The 23,247-nt window shown below is 35.6% G+C and overlaps 2 protein-coding genes across 4 annotated transcripts in view; one reads left to right on the top strand and one right to left on the bottom strand.

The window, feature by feature from the left end:
* Positions 1-1,450: 1,450 nt before the first annotated feature.
* LOC139821964 (uncharacterized) lies at positions 1,451-22,204 on the top strand. Of its 3 annotated transcripts, XM_071793425.1 has the most exons (9): positions 1,451-2,044; positions 3,460-3,615; positions 3,738-4,195; positions 4,813-5,059; positions 7,825-8,037; positions 8,117-8,369; positions 9,079-9,278; positions 10,398-10,556; positions 10,632-22,204. In XM_071793425.1, the coding sequence occupies exons 1-8, from the start codon at positions 1,907-1,909 to the stop codon at positions 10,530-10,532; spliced, it is 1,800 nt and encodes a 599-aa protein (XP_071649526.1). In that variant the 5' UTR covers positions 1,451-1,906; the 3' UTR covers positions 10,533-10,556; positions 10,632-22,204. The 3 variants fall into 3 exon arrangements, with proteins under 3 accessions (XP_071649526.1, XP_071649525.1, XP_071649528.1); XM_071793424.1 differs by having other exon boundaries at positions 1,452-2,044; positions 10,398-22,204; XM_071793427.1 differs by having other exon boundaries at positions 1,902-2,724; positions 10,398-22,204.
* The window catches only part of Frj (membrane bound O-acyltransferase domain containing farjavit), a 64,873-nt gene continuing 52,500 nt past the window's right edge, over positions 10,875-23,247 (bottom strand). The window contains exon 6 of the mRNA XM_071793435.1: positions 10,875-11,058. Coding sequence (XP_071649536.1) covers positions 11,017-11,058 — 42 coding nt within the window. The 3' untranslated portion in view covers positions 10,875-11,016. The remainder of the gene's footprint in view (positions 11,059-23,247) is intronic.

The following is a 23,247-nucleotide window of genomic DNA, read 5'->3' as shown; positions in this document are numbered from 1 at the left end:
AATTTACAGCGTTCGAGGTTGCCAAAATAAGAGCATTTTTTTGTTTCTTGAAAGCATACCAAAACCAAAATTCAAATTTCGGGAATTTAAAATTAATTGCCACATAATAATTTCATTTTTTACGTGTGCTCATTGGAAGCGATTTTCAATGAGCACTTTCAAAATATTGTTTTAAAGAAAAATGTTATACAAAAATTATTAACAGAGGCTGAACTAACAACATTTAAGCACCCATGCAGCAGGTTTCCACATTTATACTTAAAAAAATTATTTTTTAGAATGCGGTTATATTACACGTTAAAATTTATAAATCGTAACTTTCGATCATCCAATAATCCAAATAAAATGATTATTTGGAGACACGAATGAATACCGCCGTATATGTAAATACATGAAATGTATACATGTAAAAATGTATTTAACAAATACCGCTGTATAGACAATAAAAGTAAATTTACAAACATTATATTGTTTTTGCATTATTAATTTTAATTAAACTTTACCACGAATATAAAATCTTTAACGACAAATAATAATCGGACTATTTTTTTATAATTTCCACTTTAATCTCATAATTTATAATAAATATTTCAAATATAATTAGCATTCGAGTAATTCATCGAAACATTGTTATTCTAGCAATTTCATTAATCACTTTTATTTATATAATATTTTTTGTGTATTTCTACTTATAGACCATATATTCCCAATAAGAATGAATAATGTATAGTTTTTTTGCACATTTAACAAGTAACATTACTCAAGTGTGTCACGCGCCGATTTTTTTGAAAGTGTGTACACATAGAACTTCAAAAAATATTTGTCGTATTTTTTTATTTTTGCTCATAAAGCGTTTTAAGAGTATAATAGGGACCACCTTCGAAATATTAACCTTCTACACCCTATATACGTTATCCTGAATGGTTTTTGCACCAAAATAATATCTTTAGGAGTTTTCAGGGTTTTCTGGTCTGTATTTTTACAAAAAATTGACGTGCATAATCTAAAGAATTATTATACATAGAATTGAGAAGGTTAATATTTCGAGGGTAGTTTCTACTCTTAAAACGCTTTATAAGCAAAAATAAAAAAACACGACACAAATATTTTTCAAAGTTCTACATGTGTGCATAGTTTCGAAAAAATCGGCGTATGACATTTGGGCAGTGTTACTTGTACATAGGTACTACAACCCGGGGCCCTTTAACCGCTTGATACGTCGATGGTCCTCCAAAAACATGGCGGCGAATCGGAAACCAATAGATCAAAGGTGCCGACAGAGAGTGAGCATACTAGTTAAGCCCCGGACACACAAATCGACGGAAGACGTAAGACGTAAATCGTAAGGAAATCCACTAATCAGAGTCGACTATTCCCCTCTTCTTCCCTCTTAAAGAGGGAAATAGTCGACTCTGATTGGTGGATTTCCTTACGATTTACGTCTTACGTCTTCCGTCGATTTGTGTGTGAAGGCCTTTATATGGACCGGCCTTGGGTCTGTTCGCGTTGCTTGCACTTTTTGCACTCAGCATCTTCGCTTTCTCTCTCTCCAACGGCCGAATATATATTTATCTCATTTCAAGTGCAAAAATGTTTGGGGATTTCAAGCAACGCAAACAAGCCTCTTTACAAGTTCTCTAGTCCCAGCCAGTCCCAGCCAGCGCGTTCCACGTTCCACGGGGTTCGCCTTCGCCCTCTTTGTGCAACGCGATTCATGGCAGTGCGTGTACTGTGCCGCTGACAATGAGCCGCGGTGGTGACTGTGATAAGTGATCCGTATAAACCATCCTCATCGCTGAACGCGAGCAGTGGCAGTGGAGAAAGATCGCACGTCGGCCGCTGTTAGAGCATACCTCTTGATGACTCGCGCTTTACGTGGGCCGCAGGCAAGCCGGAGCTCGCAATTATGTTCGATGTACCGCAGAAGTTCTACGAGCTGTGTCGCCTTTGTTTATCCCTGGACGATGTCAAGTATTCCATATTCGAGGAAGGGGGCACCCAACAGAATTACGCCGAGAAGATATCGGCGTGCTTGTCAATCACGGTGAGATTTGCCGTGCACCGCGGTGATTATCCGCATTTCATCGGACGCGACCATCTGTGGTATATCTCTTCGGCGCGGCCGTGTATGCGTCTCTCCGTCTGCGTCGTTCTCATCGTCGCCGTGCTATCGTCCTCTCTCTTCTTCTCCCTCTGCCTCCGTACGCTCACTCGCTCACACGCTCGCTTGGCTTTAGAGGTGCTCTCGCGCGCGCGCTCTACCGCGAGACTCGGAGTCGCTCCTTCACTCGCCGTTTCTGTCTAGCACGCACGTTCTCGCATTCGCGATCGCACTCGCACTCCGCGCACTCGGGCGACCGCGTCACCGCGCGGCTGTGATGTGTGAGTGTATGTGCGCGTGCCACGAGAGAAAGTTTGGCAAGAGATGTGTCCGCGAGATAAGCCGACGAGCAGCAACGGCATTTAAAATGGCAGTGATAAGCCCCGCGCGAGCGTGGCAAGCGGAACTACAGCCGCGCGAGTCATGGAGGGGGGAGGGAAGGCTGCGGCTCCTTATTTGGATGGCCTGTTATCATGTTTCACACGCGTATTCCGTTGTCATGCCGCGCGTTATCCGCGCCGTTCTCGTCTCTATCGGCGCTCCTTAATGTCCTTTTAAATTGCCAGAAGCATCCATTCTGACCGACGCGCGATGCCGATCGGGAGACACGGGCTCTCGATATAGTATTTGCAGACCCAATTTTTATTGCAAAACTTTACGTCAGACACAGATCGTCCTCCTATTCGTGATCATCCTTATATAAGCGAGAACTAAAGATGCACAGTATATGGAGAACATACTCTCCGTTCGATATTTTATTTAGTAGGATGTCTTAAGGACTTATATCGATCAGATCTTTGCTCATAAGATTTTATTAACCAGTAAATTTTTATTAAAATTATATATCAGACGTTATTTTTAGTGTAAAGTTGATAATTAAGATATTTACTAGAAAATAAGTTGATAACTTACTATAATAAAAATATATCTCTTGCAATTTTCAATTATTCTCACTTTTATTTCTATAACAAGGATCTTATCACAGAAATTAATTTTGAGAACATTATAGTTTTTGTATCACTCATTTGTTACAACAATGACAATGACATAACTCAAAATGTCTGAAAAACAATGTTTTTTCAGAAAATAGGTTCAAATGTTTAGAATCATTAAAATTTTGTAATATTTTTAAATGCTATTTTGGTATAACAACTGATTGCAGAGCAATACAAATATTTAACTACATATTAGTGTCAGAGCTCTTCGTTCACTGTACAGAATTCTCACTATTATTTTGCAGACAACTTTAAAAATGACAATTGAGTTAGTGTCAGAGAGTTATGTCATTGTAGCCAAATGAACAGTACCTACTCATCGCTTTTGTTATCTAGTTTTGTTACACGATATATTCTCGATAGGTAAAAGATGGTGATTTCTTACCACCGATTATCTGCCATCGGTGTGTATGTAAGTTGAATATGCTGGACAACTTTCGCGAAGTGTCGCAAAAGTCTGACATCGTACTCAAACAGTACCTGGATTTTTTCAAGCAGCAGTTGTCTCATGACGAGCAGGTATTGGATTTGAATTGTTTGAGATTAAGTAACAAATTATGCGTCGTTTCGTTAAAATTGCATTGAATCTATAAGCAAGAAGATAAATTATATACATATACCTTTTCTCTATGTGTTCTTAGAAAGAGTCTTTCTCCACTGCCAAAGTAGCGGGCGAGAGCCCTCTGCAATCGTTCCTCGAGTTGAATAGGATGTTATTCAACGAGGAGCCTAACTCCGAGCCGGCCAGCATTAATCAAAACGTAATACCTCAAACTCAAACGCATCATCTAGAGTTGCAGAGCAATGATATGCGAGAACACGATAATATTAAGTGCGAGCTAGACGATGACAACAGTTCCAACAGTTCCGATCCTGAACGACTGGAAATTGAAGATCGTGACGAACAGGATATCGAAGGCGAGGAAAATGGTTACGATATGACCGTTAGTAAGAGGAGTCGAGTCGAGAGCAACTATGATGGCTCCGAGTCCAACACGGCAAATTGTAGTCCAGTTAATAGAATGGATACGCCAGAGAGCAACTGCTCTGATACTAACATCGATCAGGAAGCGACAAAGCTATGGCAAGCTCTAGCCAAGTAAGTAAGCCAAACGTTGCTGTTTGTTCGGCAAATATTTGTTCACTCGATATCTGCTCGGTAGTAAGGTGCACAAATGTATCCCGTGTGAGGTGCTTACAGATAAGATAAGCGACATTGTGTATCTAATTTTCAAAGTCAATAACGAAAGCATTGCTATGTTATACTAATTCAATATTATAGTTACACTTTCAATGTATTACATTATGTATGATTACGGTCTCATATTCTCACGTTGTTATGTAAAATGACTAGTTATATAAATAAACTAATAAAATTTAATTACTTTACTTTCATCATTGCTTATCGAAGTAAATTTCGTTGTCAATATTTTTATACTAACAAATTTGTTTGTTGTATTCGAATTTTGATCAATAAGTCGTTTCAAATCTGACTCAATTGCCTCCTTATATTGCGAGTTATTTTGTTAAATCTGGCGATAAAATTACGATCGAGTATCGCCATAATAATCGTTTTGCTAATAAGGGGGGGGGAAGCTTATGATTGCAAATTATAAATTAAACTGGCAATAAATATCATAAGCCGCTAGACATTTGCAATCAGTAAACTATTAAAGTTATGCAATTACACACGTCCCTTCGTATTTTGTTACGCAGCAACAGAAGTTTGGAAATTACGCGAACAAACGGTGATAAATTGAACAATGGATTCACCGGTGAAGCGACCAATCTGCTGCGCTCTTTGATGAACAACAGGCAGATCGGTATTACTGCGATTGATTCGGACAAGATATCCCCGCAAATCAGATTCTATAGGGATACCCAGGGGACAGCTACCGAGCGGACGTTGGCCGATTTCCCTGTGCTTGGTAATCGTACCAATATAGGAAGCTTAGAAAATAAGGTGAGTGAGAACCGACCACAAGTTGAACATTTCGGTAACTAATATATAAATAAAGATCGAAATCGCGTTAGTAAAGAAAGATAGAAAGAGAAAGAGAAAAATTTACAAACACATGTGGATTAAATAAATAGATAAATAGAGAGAACAATCTGCAAATATGTTTGCATTTTTTTGAATCGTTTTGTGTGATTTTTCTGCGCGTAGCAGTAGTGCCTTGTCCTGCCTCGTCCTAAGCAGACAAAACATTTCTCGAAAATGCCTCGCCAAACGCGAACATCTGTACGTCTGGTAAATAGAGAGAAAAGGGCCAGGTATAGTGGCGGGAAAAACTCAGGTCATCGGTTAAGCCGCCAGTCGGCCCATCGGCCGATCGGGAAATTCTTTTAAACCTATTCAGGACATATTCCAGGTAGAATTCCGCAAATAATAGATAATCGGGAACTCTTGGGACTCTGTTCGCACTCTGTTAACGGATATCAAGATATGAAATATATCAGAAAGATTCTATCTTATTAATTAAGAGACAAATATTGTTAAAAATTATTTTTTTTTAACTGTCTCTTTATTTTTGTATCTTTTTTTTTTTAATAATTGCATCAAAACATCTTTGTAATTATAACAATCTTTTATTTTTTTCATATAACAATGATTTGTTTTATGAATTACAAATTCATGATGAAATGTTCTCAAATAGGTTATATTGATATTATTAAGAGCAAAAAAAACATAGTTTTTTGTTGTTGATTTATATATTGGTAAAATACTAAAATTATGTAATTTATAATAAATAAATATTTATATGTAAATTATAAATATCTATTGTAAATTATTTAATTTTGATATTTTGTCAACGCGAGTGAGATATCCTTGATCTCGAGATGCTTTTATTTCGACGAATTTACGAACAAAGATCTCCTGACTGTGCGTTTGGGCTCTTTCTGTAGTATCGTCTCTTTGTTCTGATAACAGGTAGATCGTAAATTGATTGTAGTTATGCTCTTTCGAGTGAAAATAACAATGCATTGCTGCCGAAAGACGTCCTTTTCTCGAACTTTTGACTCAGTAAAGTAAAATGCATCCTTTCCTTGAAATCTTCAACTAATTTTAAATATAAAACATGTATTAATTTTTTCCATCCATATGTTGAATCCGGCACCGACATCGTTAAGATATTAATCTTGAAAACTGTAAAATCATTTATAGTTACAATTAAATATTAGTTAGGGGAAAGTGTAGGGGAATGCGTATGGGTAATAGTGCGCACCTCAAGTTCAAGACTGACGATAGCTGACAACACGTGGCAAAATTTCAAAGCTTACATCAATTCTAGATAATATAGATACATTTTATCCAAAGCTTTGTTTGAACAGAGGAAGCGAAAAGAAAACGCGCCCATTTCCTTACCATTTTGAAGCGACAGGAGTTAAGTTCGTAAGTGGGCAATTTTTATTTGCTACTGTAATTGGTATAACATAGTGAAATACGATCCCTTGGGAACCTTTTGCCGTATTGGTCCCATAATTTTATTTGTGGTTCGCGAGTAATTGACAAAATTGTCCCGGAATAACAAATCCGGGGAATAGTGCGCGGCTTTTATTTATGTCGATTTTATGTATACATATATAGTTTATTTATGTTTGAATTTATATATATTTATGTCGAATTAATTGTGCGTTGAAGCCAGTTGAGTCAGTTCTACTCGCAAAAAATTTTTGTTCAAATATCCCTCCATTTTTAAAGTTTTGCATTTAATTTCCAATTATTTATCATCACTCACATTAACAACATTTAAAACTAATGATTTAAGCAGAAAAGTTCGAAATTTATCTGCTGCAGACACAAATTTTGCGCACTATTCGCCAGTTTCATTTTTGCCCGACTTTGCATCGTCCTAAATATTGCTCAATAAATATTTAACAACAAAATTATTATTAAGTATAAATTCACGTACTTGTAGACAAACGTTTAAAGGTTTCATAGCTGCATTTAAAAATTAATTGTAACTATAAAAGCCATTTTATATTAACAGATTTACCTTAGGTGCGCACAGGTATCCCACTTTCCCCTATATAGTTGTAACTATAAAATTATTAAGGCCTCCGCACAATGAAAAATATAAGGAACAAGGAACAGATATTAGCGATTAGGAGGACTAAAGAATCAAGAATAAAGTTGAATGCACGATGAAAAATACAGGCAACAGAAACAGGAAATAACACAGGCAATAGATTTTTAACTTATCGGAAGCCGTGTATCATTATAATGCTACACCAGCTTTATTCCTAATTTCTTATTTCTAATCGCTAATATTTGTTTTTTGTTCCTTATATTTTTCATTGTGCGGGGGCCTTTAGGGCTCATGCACAATGAGAGGAATAAGGAACAAGGAATTAAACATAGAGAAAATTCATAGTCGCATCTTTTTTCAAGACACGATCTTTATGAATTCTATCTATGTTTAATTCCTTGAAAACCGTGTCTTGAAAAAAGATGCGACTATGAATTCTCTCTATGTTTAATTCTTTGTTTCTTATTCCTCTCATCGTGCATGAGCTCTTATAGATACAACTAAAATTATTTTATAAAGTTGATTTTATTTATTTAAAAAAACTAGGTTTACTTTTTCATCCGACATAGACTGTTACATATTACGATCGATTGATATAAGACATTTATAAGGTTAAATAAGTATAAAATGTATTACTTGTAAATCCAAAAAAATTTTTGAAAAAATTTAATGGTGAGTAAAATGATGTTATATGCAGTCTGTACAGAGTGCTTCGATAGACAGTAATCCGTCTAGCCCTGGCAGTATTGGTCGTAAGGAGATGGCAACAACGACGAAAGGTCGCAGGAAGCAGAGCTATCCCAGTAAAGCTCCAGCAAGCCCAGACATTGTTGCCAGTTACCAACATGAACATAACAATGAGGAGCAAGCGCATGATTTTACCACATGGTCGAGCAAGATAAAAAATAAGGTATTTCTCCCGTGCAAACGGTCTGTTATTGCTCATAAGACGTTATCACTTGCTCACAATAATCGATTGGTGGTTTTAGATGGAGCAAGATCAGAAGCAACAGTTCGATCAGCAAAGCGGCAACGTGGCGAAAAAAGTTGATATGTCTTGTACAAATTGCGGCACCATGACAACAACCATCTGGAGAAGAAACATGAAGGGTGAAATGGTGTGCAACGCTTGCGGGTTGTACTACAAGCTGCACGGCGTTAATCGTCCGGTTACCATGCGAAGGGACACTATACATACACGCAGACGCAGACCTAAAGGCGAGAAACCAACGAGGCATAGAAGTAAGAGCTTCTTAGCTATTAAATTTTTAGTAAACAGTTTCTTTTGCAACAACCGTTGAAACATTTAATATAATTTTTTAATATGATAAACTGCTTTTTTAATCCGTTAAACACTTAGAATTTGTTAAGTTAGAATATAAAAAATTGACTACAAAATAAATATACATATTGAATTATCTATATTGTAGTTAACTTTTTGTAGTTAATTTTTTTCACATTGTAGAAAAGGGATTATATTCTAACTTGATAAATTTTGGGTTTTTAACGGATTAAAAAAGCAGTGTTTTTTTGGTTTTATTTGTACTTTATTTAATTTCTTTTTAAGACATATATTTATAATACTTTAAAAAGAAATCAAGACTAGCGTGTCTCCAAATCTCGAAAGTTGAACAATGCTCAGATATCAATCGAATTCACTGCTATTCTAGTTTTAAGGAATATGCCGCGTTTTCATTTTGTTACTTAATTTACATATGAGTGTATTAGCAATTTTAACAATATTCTCAATATAAATATGCAATTAATTTGTAATTTTAAATAGTTTTTTATTGTTTAAGTATCGTTTATTATTAGATGGTCTTAATTTCTTTGAAAAATATTTCAATCTCTTGTGATATGTGTGGAAATAATCCATTCTTACGAAATTAATGTGTTTATTATTATTATTATTATTATTATTATTATTATTATTATTATTATTATTATTTAGAAAAAGGAGACTCAGTCTTAGCATCTCAGTCTACAAGAGAACAAATGGATACCGAGAGTGCGGATATGCTGAATGCTCTTCGACAACAAATTCATCCTCAGCTGATGATGCATGCAGCGTTAACGCCTACGCGCATACCCGGTGGCCATCCGCCTCCACCAGTTGCTTACTCAATACCTTTATCTAGTTACATGATTCATGTAAGATACTTTCTTTGTCATATGTTGAGTATTGGAATAAGAAGTATTCTCGTATTCGCATTTAATGTGTCTAGTGAGACTTGGTTAAAAAGACTAAATATTTTTTTAAGATAAAAAGACATTGACAATGGCTCGGTGGATTAAAAATCAAATAAAGACAATAGGGGTTTGTGAGCCAAGCTAGGTTTTAACCCCTTGAGTGGCAGGAAAATGAGCATCAAACGGACAAAAAATGGCAAGATAAAAATTCTGTCAGATTTCCATGAAATTTGGTATTAATGGGTTTTTTGGGTCACTGAGTACGAATCCGGAGTCAAAGTTCAAAAATTCAAAATCATGATCCAACTTCTTTTGAACTAACTGTTCTTTTTTGAACTGACTTGATCGACAGTGTTTGACAGATCGACTTGACCGAGGGCTTGATCACTCGAATTTTGAGTGTACGTCAGATTTCAAGACCTCTCGGACTTGACTGTCATTTTTTAGAACGCAGAAGTTTATTGCATTATTCCAAATTTAGAAGTCGCCATATTGGATCCACCATTTTGAAATTTTGACAGTAAATTCGTATTCAGCAACCCAAAAATCTCCTAGTACCGAGTTTCATAGAAATCCGCTAATTCATAAAAGTTTTCGAAATTTTGGGTCGTCATATTAGATCAGCCATTTTTAATTTTGTAAAGCGGGGACACGGTGAGCGAGGAGCACAGACTTTTGCATAACGCATAATACGTAAGCATAAGAAAATTGATTGATCCATATACATGTGCATAAGGAAATAGACAATCAATTTTCTTATGCTCACGCATTATGCGTTATGCAAAAGTTTGTGTTCCCCACTTAATTCTGATCCCAAATTCGCATTCCGCGACTCAAAAAAATCTGTAAGTAGTAAGTTTCGTGAAAATCTTGCTAACTGGAGCAAAATAAAACAATGTGCGCGTATATGCGTCACTGTCACTTAAAGGGTTAATGATTAAACTTATGAAATTAAACTAAACATTTTTTATCTAAATACTTTTATATTTAACAAAATCTTTTATTTGAATATTTCTTATTTTTATACTCTTTTTTTGCTGCGGATTTATTCTTATCAAGCACGATTTATTGTATTTCTAGCAACATGTAAAAACTGAGGAACGTATGCAACGGCACTTGTCCGTGGATGAGGAAGCGGACGAAGGTGACGAGGAGAACGTTTCCGATGTTCCCCTCAATCTAGTGGCAACTTCACTTTCGGATGAGACGCATTAAGGAAAAATCTGGTTTGGCGCTTAGGTATGCTTTCTCAACGATGTTTAGTCTGTTCGGTGACGTTTATTCTGGATGGATTTTTAATATCCCTCCTGGCAGACTCTCAGCGTTTTCCTCCCAAGAAATCATTCGCACTGGGGACTGTGACGACGTTTCGTGGAAAGCCATCAGGCTCACGCCGCGGCATAATGCGCACGATGGAACGAGATGATATTAATTACTCAGTATTAATTATTCAAGATGTACATATATAAATATACACATACATACGGGAATATACGTACACACATACACAGTATACGTACACAAAACACAGATAAAAAACACACGCATATGAAAAAATATTTTTATATAAAATTTTATATGTGCTCGCCCGTTGTACATAAACGTGCCGCGGATCCAACCGTGGTGTCGCTCGGAAGTGCTCGTCGTTGTCGTCGTCATCGTCTTGTTTCACATCGTACGCATCTTTCGATCGGTTGTGTTATGGTGACGGTGACAGCAACAGCAACCTCCAACGGCATACCTGCAACATCGTTAACGGCTTCCGACATTTAATTGTGTTACGCTCCAAATTTTAAGGTCCTTTCAAAAGCTTTTATACGTTGCGCGATGAATGTTGGATTTTTCACTCTAAAACCCCTTACACAATACGAGGTGATAGCGATAGCGATAGTGATAGTGATAGCGAAAAGCGATAAAATTGTCGACAAAGCTACAGCATTGATACACGGCTTCCAATAGGTTGAAAATTTTGTCGTTATCGCTATCGCTATCACTATCGCCTCTCATTGTGTAAGGGGCTTAACAGGATTGAAAAAAAGAACGAAAGTACTATTTATACATAATATCAAATATTACAGGCAAAACTTTCAAATAGTACATTTGGAGGACATAATCTCAGAAATAAAAAAAAAACATTTTGTATCCTTAATAATGTTGATTGTATTATTCAAACTTAATCACTAACTTTGTACGTATCAGAATAGAAAACAAACTGACCATGATTTCCCCTAATATCATTAAATTATAATTTTGTATTAAATTCTCTGTAGAAAAACTTCATAGTAATGCATAATTTATTGTAATTTTACTAATAACTTTACTCATATTGAGTAATCGTAAGAGAATTTAATTGAGATAAGTTACATATAAATTTAAAACAAAAGAGATTGGCGAATATTAACAAAATTAAATGTTAATTGCATTTTACTCTAATTATATTGAATTATAAATGTAACTTAAATTAAAACAAGTTATATTACAAGTTGTATAAATTTGAATGGTTATATCGCAACTGTTTAGTTTTAATATTATTTATAAATTATGATTTAATATTGTAATTTTTATTTGGCGTCTTTTTCAAGAAGAATTGTATTACAAGTAGTATCGAATGCTATTTATTTTACAACAAAGGTTTAAAAACATGGTGAAAGATCCCACATTTCATACGCAACATTTTAACAGATTCGTCTAATGACGAGAAATTTGGACGGTTGACAATAAAAGGTATTAGATAAAGATTGGCGTAATAGGGGATACTTCGGGCTTGAATAAAAAGCAAAATGCTAGCAACTGTGTCACAATATGACGTGCCTCCTCTCGTCTCCGTTGCTCGGAGGTGGCACTTGTAAAGCCTTAAATTAGAGACCTGTAGATGCTATTGTATTACGAGACTGCTGTAACTGTGTGTGTGCGCGAAGATTAACATTTCTAAATTTCCGTCCTCTCGGAAAAAGACTTGTACTTAATCTCGGACCGGATACTCGCACGCAATTATCTAAGCTAAGACTCTGGAAGCAATAAGAAGCACGGCGTGACGTATACCTATATACCGTTGTTGTCGCATTGTTATTACGGATACTCACGGTTGCGCGCTCTCTCTTCCTCCTCTTCGATCTGTCTCGACGATGAACGAGAAACTTAAGAAAGTAATACTTAGATAACGTTTACTCATACGCCGGATATGTTAAAAGTACACAAATTTTAAGACTCCGCTGCTGCTGCGTAGTCAGTTTAGAATCAGAACAAGGAGAGGCTTCGCTTTAATAGTGTACCGGAAATCTAGTAGGGTTCTATATCTACCTCTTGTATACATTTATATGTCATTTATAATAAGCATAAATCTATTCATTTTTCAAAGTTGAGATGAATTTGGATAAAAGCTTCATTTTGGTCTTCAATCGTCGAGATACACGAGACGAAAACAATTGCAACGCGATATATAGAGGCTATGGCTATTTTTTTTAAATAATATTTAGAAGAGGATAAAAAATCACCCATGCATCTCGATTGTCGTATTTTTCTAGAACACCGGCTGTAGATTTTAATTTCTCTTTTTCTCTTATCCCAATCCGAGTCGCGCACGTGAAATAACGAAAGCGTGATGGACCGGGGTCTCCGCCGTTTCTCCAGAATTGTACAGATAACGCGTCAAGAAACGGGTGTTAAGCGACCTTACATAGCGCATAATACTATGGCCAGTGCATCTACTCATGGTATCATAATATTTAACGTGTCGTATACCTAATCAACATTGCCAAAAATAGATTTAGTCTACGTACGTAGGATAGTTAAGCACGTACACAAAAAAAATTTAGCAGTCCTTATTCTACTCTCCCCACTCCCCATCCCCACATACACACGCTCCTATCTTTATTATTTTTTTCCCTATTCTTTGTTTCCGTCTTTCTCCATCTACACACACACACATACATCTCCATCTTCCTGTTTTTTCCAAAATCTTCAGAACTTTGTTCATTAATTTTTGTTTTCTCCTAATCCTTCTTTCCCTCATTGCGGAGACTCTCGGAACGTCCTCGTGAGATTTCGAAAACAGCTCGCAGCAGCCCGCGGAGTATCTTAGCGTTAGTTGTGTTATCAAAGGAACCTTATAAACAAATACTTTTCCCCGCTAAGAACGCCATTCTTTTCAGCTATAAACCGTATCACCGATTTCCATAAAAATGTCTATAATTACAAGATAATAAATCCAAAATTCAAAATAAGTAATTTTAAATACTTGTTTTTTAAATATATTTAATTTAAAAAATCGGAAAGATGCATTGAGAGAGAAAAATGTTACTATGAAATTTCCTCGGGCTTTTTCTTCTTTTCTTTTTCTTTTTTTTCAGAGAATATAACTTTCGAAATAATAAGTGAAAAATGGCGTTAATATTCAGGGAATATTCTGTATATATGTTACGGGAAATTTGATTAAATCGGTTATTATGCATAATGACCGGGCAATATGCATAATTCCTGCTTCTTTTGGGACATTTGAATAATAAAAGCAAAAATGTTCAAATTAATCAAATTAACCGGTCATTATACATATTTTCCAATGCAAAATGGTCATTTTGATAAATCATCTTATTTGATTAACTGTTTAAAGCGCGTCACTAACCTACATAGGCATACTATGTAGGTTAGTGACGCGCTTTAAACAGTTAAATACTTTTAAAGCGCGTCATCTAACCTATGTAGGTTAGTGACGCGTTTTAAACAGTTAAATACTTTTAAAGCGCGTCATCTCTAACCTATGTAGGTTAGTGACGCGTTTTAAACAGTTAAATACTTTGAAAGCGCGTCATCTAACCTATGTAGGTTAGTGACGCGCTTTAAACAGTTAATCAAATAAGATGATTTATCAAAATGACCATTCAGCATTGGAAAATATGCATAATAACCGGGAAATTTGATTAATTCTTTTCTATTAATCATTTTGACCAAACAAATTGGGAATTATCCATATTGGCCGGCCATTATGTATAATTCCTAATTTTTCATGTTTCCCGTAACATATACATATGTTGAGAGAGAGTATAGCTTGGATTTTCCCTAAATATTTTACAAAAACTGCCCTTAACATTGAGTGTTTCCGTACAATTTACTAATATTAATCAATACATTCTGTACATTAGTTGTCGCAAATTTCAAAATTAAAAATTTTTACTATTATTAATATTTTATTTTTAATATCGGCTTTGTGATATAAAATTATTTTATATACTAGTGTCAGTGCTATATAAATTCTTGTCAGACTGTTTCTCTCAATATGATTATATTATATATCAAAAAACAAATGAAGGAGAAATTAAACTCATGAATAATTTATATAGCATGATGTTAGAGTAGGCCATAGATAGATCTTTAATTATGGATTATATATGCTTTTTACATAAAAAATCTTTGAACTTATTTCAATTTTTATTACCTATGCTTTACATGTGGAAGTTATTTATTGCATTATATTTATACATACTAATATGATTTTTAAATAATATTAATACTACTTTTAAAACTTTGTGTTTTTAAATATACGATATTGTAATAATATCTGCACAACACAAACATAGATTACACTGCTCTCATACTATATTTTGTGGTAATACCTATGTAATATCTTCAATAACTTACTTTTTACTTTAAAATAATCGACAAAAAGGATTTACTGCGTAATTGAGTTATAGCTTTGACGAAAAATATTACAACACCTAGTGAAAACAAGTCATGAAGCTCGTAAACATAATGTTATTTTAACGTGACAAACTTGACTGAAAGATTTAACAATTTGACCATGGACTTTTGAGTAGTACGGAAACATTCATCGTTAAGACCGAATCATTTTCAAGCTCCGCTGCCAACGTACGTGTATAAATATATACAAACATCTGTACTATATACAATTATATGTGTATGTACACGCGCGCGCGCATACGCATACGAGAGAAATATTCTATATTATTGTATCTTATCGAATATATGTATATTGTGTGCGTGCGTGCGTGCGTGCGTGCGTGCGTGCGTGTGTGTGTGTGTGTGTGTGTGTGTGTGTGTGTGTGTGTGTGTGTGTGTGTGTGTGTGTGTGTGTGTGTGTGTGTGTGTGTGTGTGTGTGTGTGTGTGTGTGTGTGTGTGTACGTATATATGTACATATATGTGTATGTATACGTATATATGTACATATATGTGTATGTATACGTATAATCATGTATATATATATATTTACGCATACATGAATGACAATAGCATCATTGAATCGTCGCGTCGCGTCGCGTCGCGTCGCGATAAATTCACGGCTGAGACGTACAAAATAACCCAGACAACATGTTCAAAATCGGGACATAAGACGTCTTAAAGACATATTTGAGCATCTTCAAGACATCTTTAAAACGTCTTACGATATGTTGTCTAAAAGCTATCTTAATGTTGTTTTACTATCATTTTTAAAGGCCTGAGAATAGGCTGACTTATAATCTTAAGACAAAGTTTTATGCTTTAAATCTTTGTTTTTAGGAACGCACAATACTGTCTTGTGCCTCAAGTCTTAAACGAGTGTACGAAGTGTCAACATTTGTAATACTTGAGACAATTTGTTGCTAAAAACAAAGATTTAAAGCACAAAACATTGTCTTAAAATTATAAGTCAATTATTTTGCGCAGGCCCTAACGCACAATACTGTCTTGTGCCTCAAGTCTTACAAATATTGACACTTCGTGCATACGTTTAAGACGTGAGATACAAGACAGTATTGTGCGTTACTAAAAACGAAAATTTAAAGCATAAAACATTGTCTTAAAATTATATAAGTCAGCTATTCTGCTCAGGCTCTAAGACGTCCATGCCCCGATTTTAGACATGGTACTGTCTAGGAAAAGCAGCAATATGGAGCTTTTGGTCTCATGTTAAACGACCATCCTTCCATTTTGATACGTACTTGATGTCCTCTCTCTCTCTCTCTCTCTCTCTCTCTCTCTCTCTCTCTCTCTCTCTCTCCCCCCCCCCTCCCTCTCTCTCTTTCTCTCTTTCTTTCTTTCTCTTTCTCTCTTTCTCTGTCTCCTTCAAACAGAACACAGCTCGTCGGGGTTGCACAGTGGATCGGAATAGATGAGACAAATTAGCTTTAGTCTTAGTGTATTGTCGCGTTAATCAAAGCTCCCCCGTAGCTTCCGGTTTTTTCTACCTTTTCTACAAGACGCAAGCAAATCGTCTAGAAGTGCCGTAGCGTAACCTCTGGCGTGAAAAAGCTTGAACTTTATAATTATTTAATACTGTAAATATTAAGCGGAGAAAGAAATCGATAGTAAGCCGAAATCTGCTGACGCTAAATCATCCACGAGAGATATGGAGCCGCAAATATAACGCCCGCGTTAAAAGTGGCTCCGTAATATGCTCGGTAAATCAGACAAAGCTTAAAATGACAAACGAAACGTTTTAAAGGCGCGAGACGGGGAAATAATCTATATTTACAAGCGGCATCGTCAACGTTTTAGGCGTTACAAACGTCTACATTTTTTTATTTTCGACGTTTTTGGAGAATTTCTTTCGCCGGTTAGTGCCGAAAAGAGATCACTGTGCAGATCGCGTAGCGAATTTAGCGTCCGTCCACACGTCTCATGAGACAACACTACGCGAATTTAGTATTATATGTCAATAGTATTACTTGAGATCCGAAACCCTCGGTCGGTCCCAGTTCCATCCTCTTGTTCCGGATGGGGACAAACGAGCTTGCTTCATTTGCGGGGATACGTGCACGACGAGTCAGCGAACTAATCTCTCCGCGCCGGTTTTCGAACGTTTCGACCGAGAGATCTGCGCTATAAAAATATCACTTTATATAATAAAAGGAGAGGCACGATGTCGTTCGCGGATATATTAATGTGAAAAACGATATAATTTCGCTAAGATACCTTTTCCCGCTTCGTGATTGGCCCGTTGTAGATTTTTGGTCATTAATCTTACACATACACACGTATACACGTACACGCATCTAGATATTATATTTTTATTATTATTATTATTATTAATTGAACAATTATTTACATCATCACTAAAGCATAGGCATATTTAGGTTTGAGCTCTCTACTAAATGTGGAATTAGAGAATATTTTTTATAATCATTACGATCTGAGTATTGCTATTATTATTAATTATTATTATTATTATTAATTATTATTATTAGCACTATTACTATTATTATCATTGTCGGCGACGTTGGTTGAGTATATCAGAGTCAATCAGCGACGCTGCCCTCCTCTTATCTTGTCTTCTGTTTTAATTCTCTCTTAAGATCTTTTTTTTCTCCAGTATATATAGTTTACTTCGCGAGTAAGCGCCATGAGTTTGTTTCGACAATGATAAGGCCGAGGCTTTTTATATACGTGTTTTTTTATGTATCAGTATTCTACGCGTTTGATTTTTTTTAGTGGATAAGCGATTTGTTTAACCGACGCTACTTAAACTTTCCCCCGACACACGACGACGAGATTTACATTACTTAATTAATTAAATTATTGACTTTACCCCTCCTCTTCTCTTGCCCGTTTTTTCCTCTCCCTCGTTTTTTGTACATCTATTTGTTATGGTCTTCTCCCTCCCCCATCCCTCTTCACCCCTCCTCCTCTTCCCGTGTCTCTTTTGGAATATTATTTAAATGCTAATTTATTATATCTCACACGTACATCCATACGTAAATACGTAAAGACGTACGTATATATACATACACATACACACGTATGTACATTTACAGATTTATACATATAGTATCTTTTGTGCGCGATGAATTTTGGCGACGACTGGCTTAATAATTTATTACTTATTATTACATTGTATGAACGTAAGACACGACCGCATATATAACACGCAATGCAGACCCCCTCTGCTTGCAACCCTTCCTTTCCCATACGTGAGCATGCGTTTCAGCGCGCACGGCGCGCAACACAATTTCGGCAATGGGAACGAAAGGGTTGAGAAGTATTAATTTTTGTAATGATCAGGCACTCGTTTATATGCCTTCATGCTCATTCATTCGCATCTGTGAACTTGTATTTGCCTTATTCGCGTTGAGAGCACGTTGTCGGCGCTTTTGGTGCCTTTGCCGCCTTCGAATGAATTCACGCGATGCCGAATAGTATTTCTCTATTTCTCTCGACGAAAGTGTAAATTTTATTGTCGACACGATGATATTAAATTTTTGTAAGAGACGTGAAATTTTACACATACAAAGGAAGAGCTTGTAAAAGCGTTACAGGGTCGGGTCGATCCGGGCTGAATGGATGATGGCTTGATTGGCATCTCGTCGTCGATACAACTTAACCAATGTTTCAAGCATCTTCGTTGTAAACTGTCTAAATTGACTCGATATAATTATAACACGAAGGTCGATTTAAATTATTAAAGTAACATTTGGAAAATCGATCGATCTTTTTTATGTGACCTGAACAAATAAATGAGCGTTAAATTAATAGCGATTACATTATTTATAACAAAACAGTCTAGAGTAATAATTATTTGTGTATAAAAGTAAAGAGCAAAAAAGTTCATCGAACCGAAAGTTTGTAAAAGAAACAGCAAAGTATTAATCTTCGCAGAAGCGGAGATTAATGATTAATCGTCGCGATCGACGAATGATCGCATTATGTAATAATCCATCCATCATTCGCTGTTCAGCTCGGTTTAATTGTAAGGTTCAGCTTGCGTAGCCACTTTGTCTCTTCGGGTACCCGCCGAAAGCTCTTCTTTCCCGTTAAGCACGAGTATTAATCCCAGCCGATTGACTGAATATTTTTTTATTGCGAGTTGTAATACGATGTAAGACAGTGTGACAGATGGCAATGAAATTGCAAAGAAAAACTGCGCGAATGTATATTTTGCACAAGACGCGGCGGCGAATCGCGAGGCTTCGATCAAACGAAAAACTTAATCCTATTGTAAACTATTATAAAATTTATATCGCGACATTCTCGCGTGTCCTACGTGGAAAATGAGTCGTACGAATGTAACTGGAATACGCGGTTAAACTCAAATAATATGTGCCAAAACAAAAGAGATGAGAAAGATTTAATCGAGTACTCCGTAGGTGCAAGGAATTAGGATAAATGTTTGACTTGAATGTATTAAAAGAGAATGCTTTAATGAACGAGTTTTTATGTGCTTCTTTATTCTTGCTACACGACGAGATATTTCTTTTTTGTTATTCTCCGGAAACGCTTTGTACATATGTTATGATAAATAAGATACAATCGTGAAGCGATTTCATATAAAAGAATATAATAGCATTTTTTATATCGTGCTTTGTTCTCGAGAAGGAAATTTGAAAATCGGAAAATTAATAACATCTTTTTTACGTCCAAGCAATCGTGATGTTCTCCAAATAATTCGTCAACATTCGAAATATTTTCGAATATTTAAAAAACTGTAGTGTTGGATCGTATTTTTTACTCATATTTGGTAGCGTTAAATAATTGATATCGAGTTATTTGTAAGTTATACCGCGCAAATCTCGAAATAATAAAACGCATTATTGATTTTCCGATTTTTAAAGTCGATTTTTCCAAAGCATAACATATACGCGTGTGAGATAATTCTATCCTTTTGACTTATTTTCTCATCTAAAATTACCTTCTTCCGTTATAATAACGGGACACTTGTAAATATTCACACACTTGTCCATGGCACGCATGATTCAATTCGCATATTTTAGTTACATCAGTACGAGAAAGAAACAAAAACGAACTCTTTTTTTTTTGTGATGATTGAAAGAGCGAGTCGTGGGACACACGGGAATTCCGCGGCACCAATTTAAAGGATTAATCAGGAAAGTCGAGGTGGAAGCGTGCGAAACATAGCAATAGCGAGAAATTACTTTTGTATTTATGATGTATGCGTAAGTTAATTCGGGCTAAGGCCAGCAGCTGTTGAGATTATTCAAGGTTGTGTGTATCATAAGTATTTTGAATTGTTGAATAGTAATAGTGTAAATGGACATTATAGGCGTTGCACGATGCGGCCGCGCCGAGAAGAGCGAAGGTAACTGCGGAAGTGCCGGTCGTTATTGTTGGCGCGGCTACTTTGTCTCCCGAATATTCGAATCCAGATCCCTTTCTCTCATCACGGTATTTCATCTTATGTACAATCGATTTTTTTTAAATTTTATTTTTACTTGTTCTATTTTTTAATGGATGTACGCGGACTGGCCTTTTTGCGCAGACACACATGCCAGCCTGCAATGCGCGGATATACAGAACACGTCCCGTAAAAGATATATATCAGTGGCACTAATCCAGAGGATTCCTGTTGTCGATATACACCTTTTAAGGGGATTTGCAAAAGCGTATAGGGCGGAGCTGAATTTTCTTTCGATAAACTTCTGAGAGTAACGTTCACAAAATGTGACAAGAATATGAATGAATTTGTGGCCAGATAGCTATACATATATCTGCTTCGAAATAAATCGACGGACTCGTATAATTATTGGAATTGCTGTCCTATTTCTTGAATTGAGAATGGGAATACCAGGAAAATGTAATATCGCATTTTAAGATAACAGGATAAGCGAGAAAGACACACGAAGATCCAAGAACTTACGTACCTGAAAGACTTACAGTCTAAATGAATAAAAACAAAAGGATATGTCGATTCGAAAATTGTATTCTTTGCCAATGAGAAATTTGCCAATGAGGCATATTTGAGCCGTTTATGTATGCCCGACTCCGTAAGATAATTCAAAGATAACGAACAACAAAGAGATTGCTATCACTTAGGCAGTTGTAAATAATAAACGTTTTTATATATTTGAGTTATCGCGCCAGCAGTATCTTTTGTATCACGTAGAAATTTGCGAATCGACTAGACTTCCGGTACAAATGCTATTTACATCCCTCATTATAGAAATTTGTTTATCGAGTTTGGCTTCACCATACACAAATACATGTATGTATATGTATGTGTGTGTACACACACACACACACACACACACACACACACACACACACACACATATATATATATATATATATATATATATATATATATATATATATATATATATATATCTGACGCTGCATTGTAGACACTCGTTTAATTTATAAATATCAACAGCGCACTTTACGCGATCTCTCTTCCATGACAAGTGTACCTAATTATTTACTTACGGATTTAACGAATCATCAAATCGCGTTATTTCCTTCCTTTCTTTCTGCCTCCCTCCCTTTCTTTCTTCCCTCCTTTCTCTTTTTTTTCCTTATCTTCCCTTACTATCTAGCTCAAATTTAGAGCGCAAAATATTTTTCTGTTTTCTACTTTTCCCCTTTCTCTCTCTCTCTCTTTTTTTTTTCTTCCATCTTTCTTCCCAAGTTTTTATATATTGTAACGATAGGCGATAACGCTATTAGACGTTTTAAGGTATATTTATTGGGCTGCTATGTGATTTGTTGGAAATTATTTTGAGAGAACTTTTTTAATTCGGAGAGCGGAAGTGCCCAGAGGTGCAGCTGCAACGCCGGCGGCCTTAGGAATAATGCAATGCGATGCGATATGATATGATATAATATGATTCGATGCGACGTTTGTTGCGCACACGCGTTTGTATTTAATGTGACTATTTTGCGAGATTAGGTTTTGTGCAACAGCGTGTGGTAACAGACGGGAAATGATGGGTAAAGGACCAAAATGTATAATTCGCATTCGCCGATCTGAAACCTTCTTCTTATGATTGGCGTATTCACATCCATTTTTATATGCGACGCATTAATAAGCATCAAAGAGTTTCCTTTATCCGCAACCCGGATGGAACGACTCTCGAGGCATCTTGTACTTGCAAGGGCATTGTTGTGATACCACAGATGCAGCTTCATTGAAACTTGAATAAAAAGAAGTAATGCGTTAACAAAACGATGTTTGTTCATTTTCAATTACTATTTTAGCTACTTTTGTTGAACTTTTGTATTACAGTCACACAAAGCCTCCAAATTGATCCTTCGTATTAATTGTTACTTTACTATTTTAGAATACGCGATCGCGCGGGTTCCGTGCTCACATACTCAAAACGAGAAAGTTGTGTTCACTTTCTAGCAGATAACTGTGTTTCATAATAACAGGCACTCCAGAAAATAATGTATTTTCTTCTACATATTATGTCCTTCTAAATTTTAGTTGTTACATTATTATGATGATTCTTTTTTTTTTTGTTTTATTTTTATTCTGTCTGTGTTCTACATAATCATATTTGTTAAAAACAGGTTCTGCAAAGTCTGCTACAAATTTTATTGGTAGAAAGGCTCTTTGATACAGGATTTGACATAAGGTAACTACAAATTTTATTGGTAGAAAGGCTCTTTGATACAGGATTTGACATAAGGTAACTCCGGTATTTACGCCGCGCGGGGATTTACGCCACAGAAGTCGGAAAAAATAGAAATAATAAAGATATTTGCTAGCAATCACTTTGTTATGTGCTTTTATGCCATATTAGTATTATGTTGTAATTTCAGTTCTTTACTGTTAATATTAACGAAACCATCGTGAGTTGAATCGATTTCTCAATGTAGTAAGTGGCACGATTATATATTACGACTACGTAAAATGATTACTGTAGGGAATTAAAAGGTTTAATGGTTATTTCATGATACATAAGTGTAGAGGGTTTTCCAATAAATGATGGAATACAGCAAAATACAAGTGCATAGCTCTTGTATTCTTTGTTTAGTTTGATATCTTGTATATCCCTCCTGTTTAGGATATATATTTTTAGCATTTTTAGCATGCGGGATTTATGCCATAGTACAGATACTTTGTAAAACTGGAAATCTTCTATGTGTTCTTCCTTCTTTTTTTTGTATTGTGTAACAATAATCTTTAATGCATCTATTGTTCTTCTATATTTTCTTTTTAAAATCTTTCAGTTTTATAATTTGTTTATCATTCTTACATCTCAA

Source organism: Temnothorax longispinosus, chromosome 11 (genome assembly GCF_030848805.1).
Source record: "Temnothorax longispinosus isolate EJ_2023e chromosome 11, Tlon_JGU_v1, whole genome shotgun sequence".
NCBI classification, from domain to species: domain Eukaryota; kingdom Metazoa; phylum Arthropoda; class Insecta; order Hymenoptera; family Formicidae; genus Temnothorax; species Temnothorax longispinosus.
The sequence above is the reverse complement of the archived record's forward strand: the minus strand, read 5'-3'. Positions and strand labels throughout refer to the sequence as shown.